Source organism: Homalodisca vitripennis, chromosome 6, assembly GCF_021130785.1.
Source record: "Homalodisca vitripennis isolate AUS2020 chromosome 6, UT_GWSS_2.1, whole genome shotgun sequence".
Taxonomy (NCBI): Eukaryota; Metazoa; Arthropoda; class Insecta; order Hemiptera; family Cicadellidae; genus Homalodisca; species Homalodisca vitripennis.
Window position 1 is genome coordinate 140915246 of NC_060212.1, and position 23598 is coordinate 140938843.

Here is a 23598-nt window from a genome sequence, read left to right on the forward strand (position 1 = left end):
TATAACGAACAAGTCGCTAACAATGTAGTTTTTCATTTTCAAAAAGAGTTGATCGAGTACTGTATTTCAGATGTAGACATAACTGGCGCAAGCGTGCATTAAATTCAGAGACATTTTCTTGAAAGAGTGCAATGTTGACCCCTTCATGGAAGCCGTTACCATTGCAAGCGCGTGCAATCTGGCTTTCAGGACGCAACTTCCTAAAACCAAACACCATCGGTCTGATCCCTAAGAACGGATACCGCATGATCGACTACCAATCGTCTATCGCTCTGCAGTGGCTGTCTTGGGAGGAAGAAAAGCTCGGTGTTCAAATTCAGCACGCGGGGCGGGGGGGGAAGAAATCAGAATTGAGGGGCTAAAAGTAGACGGTTTTGACGGAGAACGAATCTATGAATTTCAGGGCTGTTACTTCCACGGGTGTCCTAATTGCTATCCTTTTTAAAAAGGGAAGAGCCCCTTACAGATGACCCTTCCGATACTCTGCATTTAAGGTTCGAGAGAACCAAATCTAAAATTTCTCGACTTGAGAATGCAGGGTATGAAGTAGTTGAAATGTGGGAGTGTCAGTTCCAAAAAAAACTGAAAAGAACAACAATTGGATTATCTAAATTTTCTCCCCATTCTAAACACACTCCCGCTCAACCCCAGAGATGCCTTCTTCGGGGGAAGGACAGGAAATGCAAAAATCATATCACAAGTGCGAGGACGGGGAAACTATCCAGTACGTGGACGTATGCTCACTCTACCCGTACGTCTGTAAACGTGGAATGTATCCTCGGGGGCACCCAAAAATCTGTGTAGGGGACAAGGAGTGTAGAGAAAGAGGCTTGAAGGCCGAAGGCCTCCTCAAGTGTAAAGTCCTGCCTCCTCTAAATTTGTATCATCCCGTCCTTCCAGCACGCATGAACAATAAATTAATGTTTGTTTTATGCCGTACATGTGGTCTAGAAACGTCAAACACAGAGTGTAATCACAACATCGAGGAAAGAGCATTGACAGGGACATGGATAATGCAGGAAATACGCAAGGCTGTGGAAAAGGGATACGAAATTGTAGAAATGTATGAGCTCTGGGAGTACGAGGTGGCAAGATACGAGACAGGGGGTCTATTCACAGACTTCATAAACAAATTTTTAAAAATCAAACAAGAGGCATCAGGTTACCCCTCCTGGTGCCTAACTGAAGAAGACAAGGCCAAGTACATTCATAGTTACCACGAACACGAAGGTATTCACCTGGACCCGACCAAAATTGAGAAGAACGGGGGTCTTCGCTCCCTAGCTAAATTAATGTTAAATTCTTTCTGGGGTAAATTCGGTCAAAGAGAGAACCAAACAAAGACATCAATTGTTAGAGAACCATGCGACCTGTACAAATTACTTACAAGTCCGGGGGTCCAAGTAAACACGTTTACAAGAAATAAATGAAAATGTACTCCTTGTTAATTGGCAACATATTGACGAAGTCGGGGAATCCTTGAGAACAGTTAACGTCGTACTAGCTGCCTACACCACCTCCCCAAGCAAGACTCAAGCTGTACGAACATCTGGAAGCTCTGGAGAACCAGGTCCTCTATTACGACACAGACAGTGTCCTCTACGTACAAAGGGAAGGTATGTACAAGGTCCCCACAGGGGATTACTTGGGCGAGATGACCGATGAACTGGTTGACTACGGCCCCGGCTCTCACATCGTTGAATTTGTTTCCGGAGGGCCAAAGACTTACGCCTATCTTGTCTGGTCAACAAATAAAAACACACTAGTTGAAGTATGCAAAGTAAAAGGCCTTACTCTAAATTTAAAAACTAGCCAAACATTAAACTTTTCCAAATTTAAAAGAAATGGTGCTGAGTGAGACCGATGTAAGCTTAGAGATAGTTGAAAACAGAATAAGACGTACTAAAGAAAAGAACATTGTTACCGTGGAGGAGCACAAATTATTTAAAATTACTGGACCCAAAAGGAAACTCGAAGGACCCTATGAACACTTTACCCTTTGGCTTTTAAAAAGCATAAAAACTAACACATTACATACAGCAAGACTTACCTGACTCGTCCCATACACCCTTGAGGATCGGTAGCAAACCACGTGGTCCCGACTCTTCAAAATGATGAAGCAACCCCTCTCTACTCTCGAATCTTCTGCATACCTGAAGAGAGCGGCTAGGGCTTGGAGAGTAGGGACCTCGTCCCACGGGAGCCATGCCGGGATGACACAGGGGTCAGGTAGGGGCTTCCACAACTCAGAAACGGTGAAGTCGTACTCCACTACCTGACGGGTGCGCGAGCGGTTTACCTCGACGTGACCTCCCAAAATAAAGTCGCCACTCGCGCCGTGCATCCCGCTCCAGCTGACGGTGAGCCCGACTCCATGCCCAGGCAGAGATGGATGGCTGCTGTGGCGGCGGGTCTGTCCATGCCAGGAGCTTAGACAATTTTACAATCACTTGCAGAATCGTTAGAAGTGAGGTCAACATTGTAACTAACTGTGTTTCAGAGCACGGGAGCTCAGCGTCCCAAGTGGAGGGGAGGTCACATGACCGGTCATGTCACAAGCCTACATCCTGGGAGGTATCCAGTATAGCTCCAACCATTCCTACATCCAGTCCACTCTCGCTCTCAGTGCGGTCACCTGCAGAGATGGCTTCTACCCGATCACCGGACGAATGCGAGATCTGGCAAATAAGTTGTGACGACGGGTTCATGTTATACCACATTATGCCATAAATACGGGTGTAACGACTGTGAGCGCTGTTATAGGGCGATGAGATGTATTAGAAACTCTCTGGGGTATTCCGCTTACAGCGTGGACCCTATGCGCGAAATCCCTAAAACTCTTGCCAGTGAGCGCATGGACATTGTGGATAGCCTGTATAGGTTTTTAAATTTTTGGCAGGCTCAACCGCGTGACGAAGAAGAATGGGAACTGCACAATGAACAATTGGAAGAGGCCCTTCTACACGATGCTATAGAAAGAGAATACTGGGAAGGTGTGGTGAACGAGGTAGACTATCTCCTAGCCTGGGAGGTAGAATTCAAAAAGCACCTCAAACGAAAAGGGTCCTGCTCGGCGTCCGAACAACCAAAAAATCGCCAAGTTGTAAACACCCATCCTTCGTCCTGCACACTTTCAGTCGTCTTCATCACCCTTCTTTCCAACCGTCCCCTGTGCAAATGGGTATGTATGAATGTGGGAGCTCAGTAAGGGGTTTGGACTTGGGCATGGAGATGAACAAGACTAGGCCCTCGAACGGTTCGGTACGAATGTGGTCCTTCGGGGTGGGCTAAACCCCATAAGTCCCTGAGACCGTGAATGTATGTGTAATGTCTAAGAATAAGGGATGGGGCATTATTGGGTCAAGGAGTATCAACCAGTCACTTCTGGACGGACTTCCAAATCCAATAATGTTTAACCTGGGCGTCAGACACTCGCGTGCCTGACGTGGATGTTTCCAAAACCACACCACTTAGACATTTATAAATACACTTGTATTACCACCTAAGGATCACTTCCCAACATGGACGCTATAGCGAGAGAACTGCACAAACCGGCTAGACGAAATTATCCTAGACGCAAGGTCACGCTGAAAGGACTTAACGATGTCTATCAGGCCGACCTTGTAGAGATGATTCCGCATGCAAGAGCGAACAAAGGGTACAAGTATATATTAACGATGCTCAACTGTGTCACAAAATTCGCATTCGCCATACCCATAAAAAAACAAATCCGGTGCAGAGGTCGCAGCCGCACTAGGGTCCATACTAGCTAAACATAAGATGAAAAACTTACAAACGGACCAAGGTAAAGAGTGGTACAAACATTCACGTCAACAAACTCGTACGGAAACACAACATTAACCTGTACTCCACCCAATCACATTTGAAAAGTTCCATTGTAGAACGACTAAACAGAACTCTTAAAGAAAAAAATGTATAAAATGTTTACGGCACGCGGTAGCTACGAATGGTTAAGCATCCTACCTATTATAGTTAATGAGTACAACAGTACTGTACACAGGACGACCGGCATGAAACCAAAAGACGTTAGACGGAAACATGTAAAACAGATTCTCGACCGAATAAACAAAAGTAGACCCATCAAGCCTACAAAAACCTAAATACCATGTAAACGATCGGGTTAGGATAAGCAGACACAAAGGAGTTTTCAAAAAGGGTTATTTACCCAATTGGTCAAACGAGACGTTTACAATCTTTGCAATAAAACCTACAAAACCTGTAACATATATTTTACAAGATATACGAGGCAACATTTTGCAAGGCGGATTCTATGAGCAGGAACTGATAAGAACCGCAACAGGAAACGTCTATCTCGTCGATAAAGTTCTTAGGCGGAAAGGCCTCAAGGCCTTGGTGCGGTGGCGTGGCTTTGACCATACCCACGATAGCTGGGTAAACTCCAAAGACATTATTCGCCCAAACACAGTAAAATATAAAAGGTGACGCGGTGTCCTTGGAAACTCCATTACCAAAATGAAGGTCGTAAAGCAAGGTATAATGTTTAAAGTCTGCAATATGGACGAGTTTATAGGTAGCGGATTAGGTCGCAAAAACAAGAACGGTCCGCTCCTACCCGACACTATAAGGAGCCTGATTGTAGGCCCCTCGAACTGTGGCAAGACAAACGTACTATTAAATCTACTTGTAGATCCGAACGGATTACGGTTCGAGAATGTGTACGTATTTTCAAAATCTCTGTATCAGCCAAAGTAACCAACTACTGTCAAAGGTAATGCCGAAGGAAGTTGGATATTTCGCCTTTGATGATAACTCGCAGGTCATTACGACGGACGAGGCCAAAGAGAACTCAGTTATGGTTTTTGACGATATAGCTTGCGAAAAACACGATAACATCCGTAACTACTTCACTATGGGCAGACACAAGAACATAGACACGTTTTATCTCGGGCAAACGTACACGCACATACCTAAACAGCTTATCAGGGACAATGCCAACTTTATAATACTGTTCAAACAAGACGACATAAACCTGCGTTACGCCTATAGCGATCACGTAAATACCGACATGGACCTGGAAAAAATTCAAGCAGTTGTGCAGTATGGCTTGGAAGGACAGACACGGGTTTATAGTCATAAGCAAGGACGATGACATTGATAATGGAAGGTACCGCGTAGGTCTCGACAGTTTTGTTCAAGATCTATAATGGTTAGGATCTACACTTATAACGACATTAGAGGGTTCTCGAACCAGAGACTCCACAAAATCAATTCAAATCTGTGTACATGGTACTACCCAAACAAGAAAAAATTTTGCGGTAATTACTGTAGCAGACGACCACCACACGGCTTTCTATTCAATAGAAGGTGTTGGAGACACAAACGCCAAGGACATTACAGTGCAACCATTCCTCCTGTAATTCTGCTAATGATCTCGTCCAGCGAACGCTTTTATAACCGCGATATCTGGATAGAATTTTTTGAAAAAGAGCCAAGAGAAAGGTGTACCATTTGAACTAGTTGTGTATCACGAAGACATGTTAAAGTGTACTGTGCGGGAATCACAGAACTTCTTGTCCAGATTCAGACCATTTCCAGATCAATTCGGAAAGCTTGTACCGCTGAGAAACGCGCACGGTGGTTATACACTTTGCCCAAGTCTGTATAAAAATGTTAGAGTAACGGTTGTAAAATCCCACACGCCTCACGTTGCATCATTCTCACGGAGCGAACTATACCTATTAGGAAACCTGTTACAATCTACAGACACGTACTGGCATCAAAGTGTTTACAGTGACATCAGCTACAACGTAGCGTACGGCCCGGTCCCTGACGGACTGCCGAGAGGCGAGAGGAACAAAGTGTTTGCAGGCGTAAACAATCTGTGTCAGAGTCTCTTTACATCCGAATTTCTCAAGGCGGCTCTACCAACGGTGCCCATGTAATTGCGACAGATTCGGAATAAAGTCTGCGGGACGGGGTGTATAGCATTACAGACCGTAAGCAGTTTGAGGCGTGGAGGCGGTTCACAGGAGCCAATCCGAGTGAGTTCTGGCTACACAACTCTTACCTAATTCACATACACGGTACAGTGAGAAACCCCATCGCACAGTTAAAAGGGTTTATGGATAAGACTGTGGAGTACGACAAGTATACAGTGGCCGAGATCCCCCAGTGGAGGGACGGACGGCTGGAAGAGAACCTTTGTGTTCAGATCACGGGCACGAGTACAGATACCGAGATCGGTATATTTCAAGAAACTGGGTACGGAAGCGTCACTTTGTGAAATCATTCACTTCCTTCGTAAAACCAAAAAAGGGCAATGTTCTTCAGACAAGTCGAACTACCTTGAAAATTGAGTGTATATAAGTGTTAAACGGACAGATGGTGTCATCATTGATACAAATGGAGCGGAACGAGAAACAGCTAAAGGCCGAGATATCAAAGTTAAGAACGGCTATTAAACGAAAGTACAAGGAGTTCAAACAAGGAAACCTGTCCTCCGAAGTCCGTCTGGAAAAAACAGTACAAACCCCTCCTCCCGGAACTGTGAAAGGAAACCAAGGACCCCGATATTAAAGGGGAACCAAAAGAAGAGCATGACGAGGACGGTATAAAAGACGAACCAACCAAGTTTTCTCCACCCGTAACGTCTTCTCCGACAGTACCAGCTGTACACAATAAAGTGCTGGAAACCACGGTACCCGACGTAAGCACGGCCCTCTCCACGGCCGAAGGTCAGCTGGAGGCCTCACAGTGGGTCAAAGATTCATTCCAAGAACGCGTTGACTGTCAAGTACATGAAGGCACTAATGAAGGACATTCCCAGCAATAGAAAGATTGATTCCATATACGGTCCACGCTACGAAAACAGTACACTAATGGTCGGGAACAAACCGTTAACTTTCGATAATGACGGGAGTATAGTCATAGATGACGTACACTACATGCCTACAAAGGGTCTTTATGAATTGCTCTTCAAACGTGCACCACTCAAGGAAGAGTACGACGAAAACGATTTACACGCTTACAGGGATATAATGAAGCGGACACAGGCGCACAAAAGAGGTTACAATTATAAAAGCAACATAAACCGTAACAACTCCACAAAATATGAGCTCGTAATTTCAAAGTTATTCCCCAAAACACACACTGGTAAGGGATTCAAGGACCTGTTACGTCCTGACCCTGTGTACTATGACGACCCGAATGAATTGTGTGAGAGGCTAAGAGTGTTGGTAAGCTCCGCTGAGGCCGGTAATACGGGGCATAAAAACGAGATTATTAACATCGTAGAAGAGCTGAGGGAGCTAAAACTCATAAGCGGTAGTGGTAACGCCAGATACAGAGCTCTGGTATAAATGTATAGACAAAACCCCGTAATGTACAGTTTCGAAATGAGCGTGGACAAGTTTGGTCGCACCGGTAGTGAGGCCGGTAAGAGAGGTCCGCCTGGACAAGGATTCAGTCTCACAGTCGACGGCAACTACGATATCAAAGTCAAACGGTTATGTAACGTGGCCGATGCGCAGCAGAGTCTAGACGTTGTAAACTTGCAGACCTTGAAAAATAATGTGGATAGCGCAGTCCTCAAGACTGTGTCTGGTTTCGCTTGTATCCAAGAAAAATGTGATGGACGCTAAAGGTAACAGGATTAGCAACATAGGTGATGCTATACTCTGGACCGATGCTCTGACTCTTCGCCGTCTTGCTAGTGAGGTGCCCTATAAGGACACGGACAGCAAATATTACAGGTTTGACAACTACAGATTGCGCATGATAGGTGATCCCGCTGGGGATACAGATGCCAGTGAGTGACGCTAAAATATCTTAAAACGAACACTCTAAAAAAGATGTAGTGTTGGTAACGTCTGGGAATGTGATAACAAAAGACTAGGACAGATGGCTGATCCTCTTCTCGCTGGCGACGGGGTAAACCTGCAGACCTTGGACAAGAAATTAAAAGGCACCAAAACAGACATGACCCGGTCTATGCTCAAGACACTAAATGCGAATAAAACTCGATGCCAAAAATAATAGACTACCTAACGTAGCTGACCCCACGAACGAAGCGGACGCCGTCAACCTGCGAACGCTAAACAAAAGAACACTAAACTTCGATACTGAGATAATAGACGCTAAAAAGAGAAGAATAACCAACTTGGGCGATGGTGAGGGACTGGGTGATGCTGTGACTCTGTCACAACTACGTACCCTTACACCTATCAAGAGTATTACAGATTATACCGTTACATTCGATAGTTTCAGACTCTGCATGGTTGGATGGCCAGTCGAGCCTACGGACGCTACGACTAAACGATATGTAGATAGGGCACTATCACTTCTACCTCAGATGAAAGACGGCTACTGGAGTTTTGGACGTATGCGTCTGAGCGAGATTGAAGAGCCTCTATACGAGGGTGAAGCTGTTAATCTGAAATACTTTCAAAAACACGCCATGAACAGAGCGGGGCGAAATTGGAACGCACAAACCGGTAAAGTCACTAATCTGGGAGATCCTACCGAAATGAGTGACGCGGTGTCCATGAATTACCTAGTGAGAGTACTGAGCGAAGTCTATTACGGTATGTACAAACTACTGGCTCCGACGCTGGACGCTATACACTTAACCGATAAAGACGAGTGGATCAGCTTCAACATTGTCAACCCATACTTTAGAGATCCAGTGAGCAGGGTTAGATCGAAAACCGTGATGGTTTTTATTTATATGTGAGTTGCTGACCATTTTTACCGTCAGTTTTACTTTAGAACCTGGCGAGATGCGGGTCTTGGTATTTATTCTATGTGTAGCTCCTCTGATTGCTGCTAATAAAACTTTGCTGTACTTGGAGAGATACGGCTATCTCGATACTAATACCTCAGAGCTATCCACAGACATTACACAGGCGATCGTTAGGTTTCAAGAGACGTTCGGCTTGAATGTGACCGGATATGTAAAATGAGGAGACGACTAACTTAATGAACCAGCCCAGATGCGACAATTCAGACGAGTTAATAGCGTCTTTCACTGCAAACCCAAACTACGGATGGCGGAAAAAACGATATTACCTGGTTTATGTACGGTAGTAATTATCAGTATGACCAACTATGTCGGGATTGCGTTCGCCCTATTCTCAAGACATTCCAACCTGACCTTCCGGCGGGACCCTATAAATCCCACAATCATTTTAAGTATCACTCCCAGGAAACATCTTTTGTATTACCTACGGAAAAATTGCAGTAGAGTGTTTGATGGTAGGGGTGGTTTAGTGGGTCACGCCTTTCTCCCTATATTGGGGATGAACCAGACAGATGTTCATATGGACGGTGAAGAAGATTGGGATTATACAATGGATCTACCTGCGCCCGGAAAAGTTTCCTTCTTTTTGGTTCTATTACACGCAAACATTGCAACATTCATCACTTTCGTCGTCTATAATGTATCCTTTTTATTTTGTACCACATGGTATTTCAAATCTTTACCAATATGATTTAGACAGAGATGATCAAATGGCAATACAGTATATTTACGGACCACCGACCCCCTCCACCTCAACATCCACTACAACATCTACAAACACCATCCACAACAACAACATCAACTACGACGACAACATCGGCTACCAATAGACCAATAGAGGTCACGCCTACGCCTACACCTACAGATTTGGACATTTGTAATTTAAGACACAAACTCAACACGTTCTTAGTAGTGAGAAACAGACTATACGCGTTTTACGGTAAATACGTTTGGATACTAAGCCTGAACGAAGCCCATAGAACGCGTGAAGAGTTTACCAATCCTATGATAATTACAGAGTGGTTGACTTTCTTACCGTCAGACTTTACTAACGTTTCGGCCGTGTACCAGAGACCGAACGGGGACGTAGTCATGATCGTAGACAGAACTCTATACGTTATAGATTACCCGTCACTTAGACTGTCCAATCAAAGACCCATTAGCAGAATCGTACATACCAGAGTTAAGAAAGTCAATGCAGCGTTAAACAGTAATATGGGTAAAACCTACGTCTTCGTCGATGACAAGTTTGTTGTAGAGTTAAACGAATGCACCCTCACAGGCACCATGTTGGGGATGACTTCAAGCGTACTCCCCGGTGTTCCGGGGTCCATAAAGGGAGGTTTCAGATATAAAAACGGTCGTATTTATTTTATAACAGACAGTTACGTGCTGGAGTTTGACGAGTTTACCGGTGCTGTCACAAAATACGAGGCGGACATCTTCGACGTACTGCAGATTACTTGTGTGCGTGAATCGCTACTCAAACAGTTGTATAAAGTGATACGGTATATAAATGGCGAAACCACAAACGTAATTCAAACAGAGTGAAACGAGCTGTCAAGCGGGGTAGAGGTATAGTGACCAGCGTACTGAACAACGCACTGCCCGCTGTAGGCACCATAATAAACCGTGCTGTTGACGCGTTACCTGTCGAATTACACCTTCCCGGTGGCTATCAGTACTGTGGGCCAGGTACGAGATTAGGGGTGAGATTGGCAAGGGGTGATAGGGGTATTAACAAACTCGATTCTGCCTGTAAGCTCCACGATATAGCGTACTCGAAATACACGGATTTAGAACACCGGCGAGAGGCCGACAAGGAATTGGCCGAAAGAGCTTGGCAAAGGGTGAAATCGGGAGACGCTAGTGTAGGAGAAAGGGCCGCGGCCTTAGCAGTGACGGCAGCAATGAAAGCTAAAACAGCGTTTTGGGGGTGGGAGAAAGAAAAAACCAAAGACAAAGCGAGGGAGGGGTAAACCTAAGGGCAGAGGGCTCTACTACCTGAAACCGTATCCAAAGAGGGGAGGTGGTGGGGTGAGAAAAAAGAAGAGGTATTGTAAAAAAAAAAAACAACAATCTCGATACCGATAAAACCTCTAACAAAACCACGAATTGATCCGTTATGTCCGAGTGGGGGTTACTCAATATTCCAAACTTTCGAGGTGTCTACATGAGGGACACACTGCCCAAGACCCCGCGGCAGTACGAGTCGGCCATAGTAAACCTGGACAGTTCCCACGGTGAAGGTACGCACTGGGTCTGTTATAAGAAACTCGGAGACAGAGAGCGTACTACTTTGACAGCTTTGGAAATCTGAGACCGCCGATAGAACTCGTATCCTACTTTGGATCAGGGGTGAGAGCGTACAGTATAACTATGAGCGTAAACAGTCTGAGGACTCAGTAGTCTGCGGTCACTTGTGTTTAAAGTTTCTGGCGCGTAATGTTTTCACTTAACGGAGCTGCTCCGCACGTATCTTGCGAGGTCTTTCCACCAATGGATTTGAGCGATGGAGAGTACGAGATCGGTCTAATTGATCTCTCGACGTACTATACGATACCAAACATTGAAAGAGGTGTGAATGACATGTTCCACTACGGAGTCGACAAAGAAATAGTGATAGACGAGGGTCGTATGAAATTGAAAACATAGAAGAATATATCAAGTCGCACATTGACGGAAGTGTGACGTTCAGTCTTAAGGCAAACAATAGCACGCTAAAGTCCGAAGTATCGTGCAGTGAAGCGATACATTTTGAAAAGCCGAATTCGGTAGCCTCAGTACTTGGTTTCACCGCTAAGGAACTGGAGCCTCATAAGACCCACATGTCCGACCTCCCCGTCAGTATTATGGCGGTAAACACGATACGTGTCGAGTGCAACATTGCACGCGGTTCCTTTCAAAACGGTATGGAAGGTTGCACGAGTTCTACCCCGATGTGGCTCCCGGGTATAAAATAGTTGAGAAACCGAGCACTGTCATCTATTTACCGGTGAACGTCCGCAGGGGTGAACAATATAGAGGTCTCTCTCAGAGACCAAAACGGCGATTTAATCAACTTTAGAAACGAACCCGTCTCGTTACGCTTGCACATTAGGAAGCGGCAATGGGTTCTAGTATTTAGAGAAGTGTCTGCTCAGGCATTGGCCAGTAAACACCGGAAGACGGTAGTGTTAACATCGCGAAACATTCGGTTTCTAGCGTCACTGGGGTTCAAATATGGCGCTACTGGCAATAGAGTCGGCCGCAGAGTATGATGAAGTTGTTACAGGTTGGGAGTTTCACTCTCATAAGCCTTACGCCTCGTCAACTCTGAAGAACAACGACGAAATCAGAATTCCGATAAGTCAACAGGATATAATTACGGCACCGTTCGAAAGCAGTATACACATCACTGGTAAAGTGAGTGCTAAGAAAGCTGACGGGAGAGTGAGGCCAGTATCTCACTAATAAACAATGCCATCGCATTTTTATTCGACGATGTAAGGTACGAGATAGGCGGTATAGAGGTTGACAGGACGAAAAATGTAGGTATAACGAGTACTATAAAAGGAGTACTCTCCATTAGGGATGAAGAGCAAAAGTGTCTCGTAAACGCGTGCTGGCTCGGTCCCAATACGACAAGTGAGGCCGGTGAATTTACGTATTCGGTGCCTCTGAAACTTTTGATGGGTTTTGCCGAAGATTACAAGAGAATTGTTGCGAATGTTAAGCAAGAGCTTGTTCTCTTGAGGTCAGCTACGGATGTCAACGCCGTTATCTCACCGGACGCGTCAAACCTCGACTTTCAGATTACGTCGCTCGAGTGGCGTGTACCACATGTTACAGTGTCAGATAGTTACAAATTAAAATTATTGCGCTTGATTGAGAAAGACACTTTGATTCACCTACCGTTTCGGTCCTGGGAACTTCACGAATATCCTTCACTACCGCAAACGACTCGACAGAGCTGGACAATAAAAACGAGTTCGCAAATTGAAAAGCCTCGGTACGTGGTGCTGGCCTTTCAGACCGGTAGAAAAGAACGACCTAAGAAAGGACGCCTCTACTTTTGACCGTTGTGCCCTTACGAATGTTAAACTTTATCTGAATTCACAGTACTACCCTTACGACAATGTCCACGGCGATCTCTGTATATTTTACGACATGTACACACGATTCCAAAGTTCGTACTATCAAAAACCAGGGTCTCCGCTGGTTGACTTTAAAACATTCACGTCTCATGTGCCTCTGTACGTGATTGATTGTTCCAAGCAGAACGATTCGATCAAGTCGGGGCCTGTAGATGTTAGGTTGGAATTTGAAGCTAAGGAGAATTTCCCGCCAAAACACAGCTGCATACTGTCTCCTACTGCATGACTCCCACATGGCGTACACAGTGCTCACCGGTTCGGTACAACGTATAATGTAGGAGCGGTGGTGGTGGTGGGGGAACTCTTATAAATAGCTGAATTTTGTACGTGTGTCTCATTCTGTGTCATGGAGGAGCTAAACAGTTTTCTAAACGAGCCTGACTCGCTCGATGCGATCCGATACCTAAAATTAAAGACCGAACTACTCTGCATGGTCGAGGGTATGCGAAGACTCTTTGCTCAATTTAGACCTACAGTTAGAGTACCCGGTGACCCTTATAATTACGGCCATTTCAAGGAATGCGTGTGGTCACGACCCGAGGCTACGTCAGGTCCTGACACTTGTGGGTGCTACTATATGGATTCATACATTGGAGGTGCGATTACGATTTTGGATCAGTTAGTTGGTATGTACGACCCGTTTCTTTCGAGATTACAGGCTCTACTTGAACCCTTCCGTGATAACGCAACACAGTTATTGTTAGGGTGGGGGTAATTGTATAAATTGAGGGTTCCTGATGCTAACACCACCTCATTAGCTCAATCATGTCTGACCGGGAGGGGCCTAACCAGTGTACCATAACTCTTCAACTGCTTAAAGATAACGTAACTGTTAGCACTAATAAGTTAGATGTAGAAGAGGGCGAGTCTGATTACGGAGATGATTACGATGTAAGCAAACTCCCAGAGTTTGATGCATTTAGAATCATATTTGAGAGATATGAAGCTATTAGTGACAGATACGACGAGATTGTTCTTGAGGATTTTGCTAATGTAATATTCAAGAAAGGGGGTAGCTCTGTTGGTGAACTAAGCATTAATGTGAAAGAGTGGAATCTGTTCCACTCTAAAATATTTTACGTCAAGGATTTTCCCGCCTTTGACGGTTTCGTGTTGGCGTATCTACAACACACTGTTGAGGATGATTTAGAGTTCTGCATGTATTGTAGCGATTACACATACGAGGTCCGTTACAATTAGAAATTTAAATCTAACCGTATTTCCTAGCCCTCTTATTGGTCAAAATAAGCACGTCGCTGATTGGTCTAAATTGGGTATATAAGGGAGTAGTGTGAGGGGCTACGGTCAGACGGGACCTGGACTTCATTGGGTGCTGGAATTCATTAGCTCTCATCCACTCGGTGACATTCAAAATGGGCGTCGAAGCGTTTGTAACTGTTTACTTTTACAAAAACGGGAAATTATTAAAAAAAGGCCACATTAATTGCTACAAGTTTTCTTCCAATGCCGATATATACGATGTGAAGGACTACGACCAAATTAGGGTTAGGTTTTCCTCAGAATACGATTCAGACTTTGACTCTGACGAAGAGGAGGAGGAGGAGGAGAAATAGGAGGTAGACGCGGAAACGGAACCCTTACTTCGTTAATTTGCTGCTTTCCATTGGTCGAAATAAGCACGTCGCTGATTGGTCTAAATTGGGTGGTATATAAGGGGTAGTGTGAGGGGTTACGGTCAGACGGGACCATGCAGGCTTCAGTGATGGACGTGGAACCTGCGAAGGTTCCCAGGCGTAAGGAACGCATAAATTCGTTTAACGGGTATTTTCCTAAAGTCGGTTTACTTTTTAGGTAGCGATCTATCAAAGTGTGTAATTGTGGGGTTGTTTAAAGACAGAGGCGATTCTCTCGGGGTGCTATTCCATGGTAAGAAGGGGAGCGTTTACTGGTCGCACAATGTATTTAATCAGTTTGCTCCGAATTTCAACTGTATCACTCAGGCTTTGGAGACCTCGCAGAGGTTGAATATCAAGGTGGACAGTGGGGAGGATGTCAGGGTTTCGAACGTCTTTGGTCAAATGCATGCGTATCTCTATGACGGGGAACGTTCTTTAACGCTTAACAAGACCGAGTGGGTTCAGTTCGTTAACAACCTCCCGTCGGTCTACATCGCACTACGGGATCTCTTTTCCATCGAGGTGTCAGCTAAGAGTGTTGTTCGGTGTCTGCTGGCTGGCGAGAAGGAGGAGGAGGACGTGGAGTATAACGACATCCCTAGTCCCGTACTTTGCAGACTGGTCCAGGAAGTTGACCTTTTTAAACGTTGGCCAAATGGAAGCGATAGTGGAGTTTCATGCATTCAAGGATAATGAGAACCGGTTTATTGTGAAGGAGTTTGTTGTGGTCAGTCATCTGTTTCGCTCACACATAGTGTTCAAACCCCCGTACAGCGTAACCGAATTAGATTCAAAAGCGGCTAGAACCGCCCGTTGGTTGGTGCGTCACTTTCATCATATTAATTGGAATGACGGAGGGATCCCTTTTGACGAAGATATCGTCCGCGCTCTCTGTAAACCCTTCGCTACTGTATATACTACGGGGTTAGAAAAAGTTAGATTTTTGTCTCGTTTTCACGATAACGTAGTTGATAGGAATATTGTAGATAGTAAGGAGGCTATTGTTTCCGATGCTCACTGTATTTTACCTCAACATAATAGTGACTGTACATATGCTTGTGCTTTAAAAAAAGGCTCTAGGGCGGGGTGAGTGAGTGGCAAGCCCCTAAGGCTGGCGTAAAACCTGTAAGTCCTGGGGTTTTCAACTGCTCTTACGGCAGGCCGGGGGGCGGTTGTGTGTGTGTGTTTGGATACCTCTATGGCAGGCCTAACCTCCGTAAGTCCAGGGGTACGAGCCTCGCTCTAGTTGCTAAAAAAGATATGTAAAAAAAATATACTAAAAAACAAAATGTTTTCTTTGCGAGTGTTTTTACGGGTTGCATTGAAAGGCTTCTCCGAGTAAAGCGGCTTGTTACACTAGCAAGGCTTACAAAGAAAAAAAAGAAAAAAATTGTAAAATAAAAAAAAAATATGTTGGGAGGTAGCAAATTTGTTATGGAGTGGCTACCACCGTAAAGAGCGATGGTTGGGGCTCTTTACACACACGTGGATAGGCCTACTGGGGAAGGAGCCACGTAAAATATCTCCTAACGCGCCGGGACCCTACCCCTTGGGTGGTGTGGAAACTTGGGTCACGTTGCAACAAGGACAAACGCACGTGTGGTGGGGGGTACGCTGCGCTTGCATATAAGCGACTGCTGCGAATGTATCCAGCATTGTGCAATCATGTACAGTTGCAGGCACCTTGTGTTGGCGTTTTCCGTGGGAGTTATGACTGTGTCTACGGCCTTGATAGCGATTCTCTGCAGAGCACGCCTGCCTCCCGGAGTCGGCTACACTCGCTTGATGCTGATACTGGTGGGCCTTCTTATCGTTGCAGCACCCCTCGTTGCTGGTGACGACGACGGACCGCCTCCGCGGAAAGCTCCTCTATTGGTGGTAATGTTATTATTAGTATTACAGAATTAATAATTAGATTCCGTTTTTCCGATTGGGTACAATTTGTTTTTGTTTTTGAAGGGCAACGACGATGACCCCGGCCCGATCCCCACCCCGAGGTCCAGGACTCCCCATTGTCGCCTGACCCTGATGACAGTGTGGAGGTACGTGTGCGCTTGTGTTGGTTTTGTGTTTGTATGCGTGTTTGTTTGCGTTACGGGCTGAATTGTTTTTTCTTTCCAGGAGTATGACTCGGATGCCACCGTGGAGAACCTGATACCCGGTGTAAGTACAATTGGCTTCCTTGTTTTGTCCGTCTCGTGTTTTTTGCTATTTTCCTACGGTTTTGTTTTTTTTGCAGTCTCCTGACCCGTGGGCTTTTGGACCGAGGCCAAGGCAGAGGCCTCTCAATGACACAGCGGTTGAGGACCTTCTGCTGGGACCCTGGGAAGTGTTGGAGGCTGCCATCACGGGTATGCCTCTACCACCGTCTCCATCACCGCCCCGGGCCGCAGCCCGCAGGCTCCCTCTCCAGACGATGCCGCTTCCTCGGCCGCGGCGACTTCCGAGGATAAGTATCGCCCCGGCCCAGGCCCCCTCGACGTCCCGGTCCTCTGGTGGGTCCAACGTAGCGACCGTCGCCCCGGCCCCCTCGACGTCCCGGTCCTCTGCTGGGCCCAATGTCGACTCGACCCAACCCTCTACCTCAACGGGTCGAACCGGCGCTTGTAGAAGGGTAAGTGTCCACCGGTAGTAGTGGTAGTAGTAGTAGTAAGTAGTATTAGTGGTAGTGGTGATACCTTACTTGCTTTTCAGCCTCCTACAGCTGCATCAGGAGTAGATGTGGCACGGCAGAGGTTACGGGAACTGGTGCTGGACCATTTCCTTCAAGTATTTGTTTCGCCGGCGCACGCTCCCGTGGCGTGCACTGTGGGGGCGTTGGTTGCGATGTCCACCCTGAGGGCCGAGCTCAGGGATATGCTCTGGCTCGTCGACCATCTTCTCGACGAGACGCCCCGTGACCAGAGCCTCGTGATAGCGTACGCGCTTTGGAGGGAAGTGCGCTCGTCGTTGGAGGGTCTGCTCATCGGCATCGGCGAGAGCATGGAGTCGGCGGCCTCGAGGGATCCCTACGACATCGACCCTGAGGAACCGGAACCGTCGCCCCCGGCTAGGCACGTTCGCTGCTGTGTCTGTATGGACAGATTGCCGACGGTAGGGTTGAGGCCTTGTGGACACACTCTGTGCCCACAATGTGCCCATAGGCTCTTACGTTGTCCAATCTGTCGGGTGATCATCCACGGGAGGATGCCATTGTTTTTTTCTTAAAATTTTTAAAATAAACAAGTTTTTTTTCTATGTAAGTATTTGATTTTTCAAAGTTCCCGCCATTTTTTTTTTTTGGTTCCCACCATTTGAGGGATTTTTTCCCGCGCGTGAGGGATTTTTCCCGCATTTGAGGGATTTTTTTCCCGTGGGGGCGGGGCTTAGCCACCATCTTGGATCACGTGACCTGCTCTCGACCAATCAGAGCGCGGGGCTATCCTCCGGGTTACTCTACTTAATACAAATATTTATGGTGTGAAACGATAGACCCAAATTAAAAGAGATGAAATTAATGAATCGTTTGAGGCAATCCAATACAACTATATATTAAAAACTTTTAAAGTGTTTAGTTATAAAAGTTTAATAAAAATGCATATTACACGAAATACATGCATACTTTTTCTGAGTCCAATGTGAGTTAAGTAGCAGCATGTGTTGGAGGTTCTTACATTATCTCAAATAATTGTATCAACCTGTTCCTCTATATAAACAAATTAAAAGTCCACATAAACGCAGCCTATCTAGCTCCTTTCGTTTACACTAAATATTATACTTCTATTTATCTCACATGTATCACACATAACTAGTCCAGTAGCATACAGCCTTCTTATTTATTAGTTATATTTATTAGTAATATCTAGCCGTTAGGAAAGAAATCGATCATCAACTGCTAAGTTAGTTAGTTAAAGGAAGTTAAATGGAAACTTATCAAAAGGGCTAAAAATATTAAATAATATTTTTATTTAAATTAACAATATTTTAGTTTCAAACCTCGACCATTTAGTTGAAAATCGTGATTTTTTCAATCTCGTTATATCGTTGGCAGAATGAACATAAAGGCAGAAAAAAATTCAAAGTCTGTTACCAAAATAATACATATTTCTAAATTATTAAATAAGGCTACTCCACTACTTACTTTCATTGTTTTATACATGTATATATACTTTTAAACAAAGATACTTTTATCATTCAAATACTTTTAATATTCATTCCAAAAAACGATACTACTATATAGCTACATGTGGAAAAACACATTTTATGTATCTGTACGTACAATTCCTTGATTCCAATTTCCTGAAGTATTATATCTTTGAACCAAAATGGCGTAAAGTTTCTTTTATTAACGTCTCTTCATGCATACCACAGTTCAAGAATAATAATAACTGATAACCGATATGCAAGTTTGAAAATTAACCTCAACACATTAGAGTTCGAGTTTGCCAGAGTTTCCTTAAGTAATTAGGTGTTGGAAAACTTTTCACTCTGTTAATAAAACTACTGGCTTCTCTTTTAGAAAATCTTTTAAAAAAATAAATGAAAAAAAATATTATTCGATATAATGTGATTAGTATTAATTTTATATTAATTAAACAATATTTTTCCTTCAAAAAAACACATCTATTGCAAAATATCCACAATATAAAAATAAATTATACACGTATTTTTGCGTGTCTTATTCCAAGACTATCATAGATAAAACCAAGTCATGTATATATGCAGGTTAAGACTAAAATATGAAGGCAATGTATTATTAAAAATACAAACGGGAGATGCAAATTTCTTCATTTTAAACAAAGCTATACGGTATATCCATCTATATTTTATGGCACTTCTCGCAATTAGGCCAACACAATATTTGGAAAACCTCATTTATATTAGCATTTCCTTTTATTGTGGTATTTAATTTTAGTAATGTTTTGAGCAAAATGTGCAAAGAATAAAATTAATTATTTTTTATTGCTCATACATTTAACAGACAAGGTTAAAGAGTTTAGAGCTTTTGTAAAATTAATAACAAGTCTCCCTGATTGACTAACAACAAAACTAGGTTCAGAGGTTTGGTGTATGAACACATATTCACGTGTCAAAAATATATATTCAATAAACATCATTTACCATTTTTCATTTAGATGTTTTTTCTAATGATTGGAACAAAAAGAATTTCAAGTTAGTAAAATCTCCATAACTTAACAATATCTTGGGATAACTGACTTTCAGCTTATGTTTTATAAGCTTACTGAATGTTTAAATGTATAACAATATTTAATATGATTTTTCAAGATAATATTTTTCAAAAATATTAGGTACGTATTCTCTTCTATGGCCTACAAAAAACTAAAACTTGTTTTTTTTTTGCTATTTTGATACTTTTAATTTTAGTGTATTCCCAGCTTTGCACAATTTAAATATGATCCTTTTATATACTTAAAAGGAATCTCTTGCTATTGGTCTCATGAGTTTAACAACAACTTCTTCATAGCTAATTCCCACATCCAGGAAATAGTTTCAAAGTTTTACCTTTTATTTAAACTATATTTAATCATTTCCGGAGTAAGTTGTGAACATATCAGAGGATTATGGATAAAGGGAATTGCGCAGATAACATGGTAATGGATGACCGTAAGTTCTCCCTTTACCCTTAGGCTGGGCTAGATAACGGGTAGAGGTCTAGCTAGTGCCCGCTTAGTGTCTATACTATAATCTACTGCCGTATAATTATTTCTTATTTTAGTGCTATCTATGTTTATGACTCAAAAAATAAGTCAACTTTGTAAACATTATAAACATTTTCATCTTAAGTGTTAAAGTTTCCATGGCATTTCTCTCTCTTACATTGATAGTATTATCTTAGCCTAATTATACTATTTTTCCTACAAATATTATATTACAATATTACAAATCTTTATTACTGAACTTCCTGCATTAATGTTAAAAGCATAATTTCTGGTTGTTTTTCATGTTTTCAACAACCGATAACGTTTCATTGTTCATTTTATAAACAAACGCCTACTCAGGCACAGCTCGGCACTGAAGTTCCTGCCCAATAACACTGAGATCGTAGGTATATAGTTTTTGAATGGCATACCAAACTTCCTATAGGAATAACGCTGACTGAAAAATAATATTATCTGGTCCATTTAGAACTTTTATGAGACCAGCAGCTGATCGCTATGTTCTCCCTGCTAAACTCATATTTACCATGTTTGCTTGCAAATTTAAAGTGGTTTTTACTATTTCAAAAACAAAAAATTATAAATTAATCCGAATTAAAAACAAAATTTTACTTTCTACATCCAGAATGTTTAAAAATCATAAACTTAAAACGTAATAAATTAAACAGGTACTTAGGATGAAGTTAACGTCGTTTTCAAATAAAAACAACTAGTTACTTAATATTCGTGTTACCCAATTTGCAAGAATCACTACGGACTAGACATATCTCTATTAAATAAGAAAGTTTATAAACATATTAAGGCATCAATAAAATAGCTAAACAGATACTACTTTGAGTAATCAGTAATGCTATACCATCAAGCTGAAGGAAACATTGCTGCCGTAGTTTAACACTCTGAATTTAAATGAAGGAGTCTACAAGGTCAATGTATGAACAAACATTCTTTAATATGTTTCACGTAAGTCAGCCTATCATATCTCTCGGAATTTAAACAAATTACGATTCATTGTTTACATTACAATCTTAATTTCTAGTCAGTTTTGAATAGATAGCTAAAAATACATGCAGCCACTTGATGTTAACCTAGGGGAAATTTATTTTCAAATATGTAATGTTTAACCTTTTCCTCAATGTCAGTACCAGTGAACCGCTAGTGGTACATCCTGTTGGCGTCTTATTTAACGAATAGATTAAAGTGTTACTTTTCAACTTCAATTTTGAGTTTGAAATGATAATGGACGTGTGGATATTTATTAGCAACTCGGTATTACCGCTAATTGACATACGCGCTCTGAAATATATTACTGCAAATATACTTCATCAACAGAAAACCAGTACCGATAGTTTAGCAAGATAATTTATGTAGATTATTCGGTCGAATCTCTCATAATAATTCAACCATTTCTACAATCAGGCAAAAATTATCTTCTTGGAAATGCATATGGAACTAATGCTGTATCGTAGTAGAGGAATATATTTCAATATTTAGCATAAAGTGTAAATGATTTTTCTGCCACCGGTTTATGTAATACTAACATGAAACAGAAAAAGGAACCAAATTTCAAAATGACGTAAAAATTAGATGAAACAATTTAGAAATTTTAAAAATGTAAACATGTATAAAAAGATTCCTTCAGTTTTATTTTAAAATTATCAACAGAAACTATAATTTTATTCTGCAAGGGTATATCATTACTCATATTGTTTATGTTGCCAGTTTTACAAAAAGACTAAATAAGTTATTAAAACCTAGATATATTTAGATTTGTTTTAATGGATAATTAAAATAAAAATTAACTCTCATTGAGATTGTTCCTTAATTAAACGTGGACGAAACACTACAACCAGTTTGAAACAGGACCACAAGTGCATTTAAATTGCAGTTTAAACGACGTAATAAATATAATACCTTTAAATAAACAAGCCCTTGCCCACCGGCTACAAGTTTGAGGCAGATGTTTGTTGTGTACAATAAGACTGGTACATACAAACATGAGTACTTAACAAACTGCTACCTAAAAGCTACGAAGACGCAAATTAGACAATAATCCAACTCTAAAACACACTAAGTTTTCATCCCCTAGCTGTAAATTGGTCTAAAATTGTTCGTGTCCACAAATACCCTTGATGTTGCATAGAAATTGCGAGCGAAGCCGCAGGTATATGCTAGTATACATATATACACACTAGCATATACCCGTGGTTTTGCTATGAATTATATATATATATATATATATATATATATATATATATATATATATATATATATATATTATTGAAATAAATTAAATTCGGCTATTTCCATTTATACAAATTTAATGAATGTAAATAGAAGTCATTTGACAGGTATTTGGTCTTCCGATCACATGTTAGTTTGGTTATTTAAACAGATATGTGAAAGAAACGGCCAAATAAAAAATAATTGAATCGTAAAAAGTTAGGGCTCTGTGGTGTAATGTTAGCACATTCAACCGGCAAGTGAAAGATGCGGGTTCGAGTCCCGGCGGAGCAAGTACTTTTTGCCATTCAATTTTTATTGAAATAAATTACTTTCGGCTATTGCCATTTATACAAATTTAATGAATGTAAATAGAAGTCATTTGACAGGTATTTGGTCTTCCGATCATATGTTAGTTTGGTTATTTAAACACATATGTGAAAGAAACGGCCAAATAAAAAATAATTGAATCGTAGAAAGTGAAGGTTCTGTGGTGTAATGGTAGCACATTCACCCGGCAAGTGGGAGATCCGGGTTCGAGTCCCGGCGGAGCAAGTACTTTTTGCGATTCAATGTTTATTAAAATAAATTTTATATATATATATATATATATATATATACTAATATATATATATATATATATATACTAATTGTTTTTATATATATATATACAAACCAAACTCATTATACTCATAAGATGTCTTAGCGTCTTACATACTAAGAAATGTGCCATATATATCCCAATACATCTAGCATAATTGATAACAATTAACCATATGGTTAATTGGTATTTAAACTTATTATTTCAACAGTTAAATTAAACCCAATTTATGGAACGATAATTTGAATGTTTCATATGGCAAGATATCTCTATAAATGTATTTTAAGTCTGTGGACTATAATTTTATATTATAATCTTTGCATTGAACCTCACCGAATACTATTACTTGATACGAGTTGTGACGTATCCCCAATTTATATTGAATTAATTACTTGGATATATTTTATGTGTTAGAATAAGCTGATCAGCATTTTTATTACTTGCTTTTTTATTTATTTTCGTTACCTAATATATTTAAACTTTCTTCTAGATAAGAAGAAACATTGTTCATTTCTTTAAATACATATTATTGTTCATTTTGTATTTTTCTGCACAGCTGTAGGTATAG

General features: G+C 41.9%; 1 protein-coding gene across 1 annotated transcript; it reads left to right on the forward strand.

Annotated features, from left to right (window-relative positions):
• The first annotated feature begins 16532 nt into the window (after positions 1 to 16532).
• LOC124365274 lies at positions 16533 to 17786 on the forward strand. The gene is made up of 4 exons (XM_046821236.1): positions 16533 to 16594; positions 16674 to 16715; positions 16792 to 17166; positions 17247 to 17786. Exons 3-4 carry the CDS (start codon positions 16906 to 16908, stop codon positions 17757 to 17759), a joined length of 774 nt encoding a protein of 257 aa, XP_046677192.1. The 5' UTR covers positions 16533 to 16594; positions 16674 to 16715; positions 16792 to 16905; the 3' UTR covers positions 17760 to 17786.
• Positions 17787 to 23598: the final 5812 nt, after the last annotated feature.

What these genes read in the sequence shown, in the direction of transcription:
- LOC124365274 (XM_046821236.1), top strand. Translation starts at nt 16,906, where the DNA reads ATGCCTCTACCACCGTCTCCATCACCGCCCCGGGCCGCAGCCCGCAGG. An exon ending in GAACCGGCGCTTGTAGAAGG is followed by an intron (nt 17,167 to 17,246) that starts GTAAGTGTCCAC and finishes CTTGCTTTTCAG; the next exon opens with CCTCCTACAGCTGCATCAGG.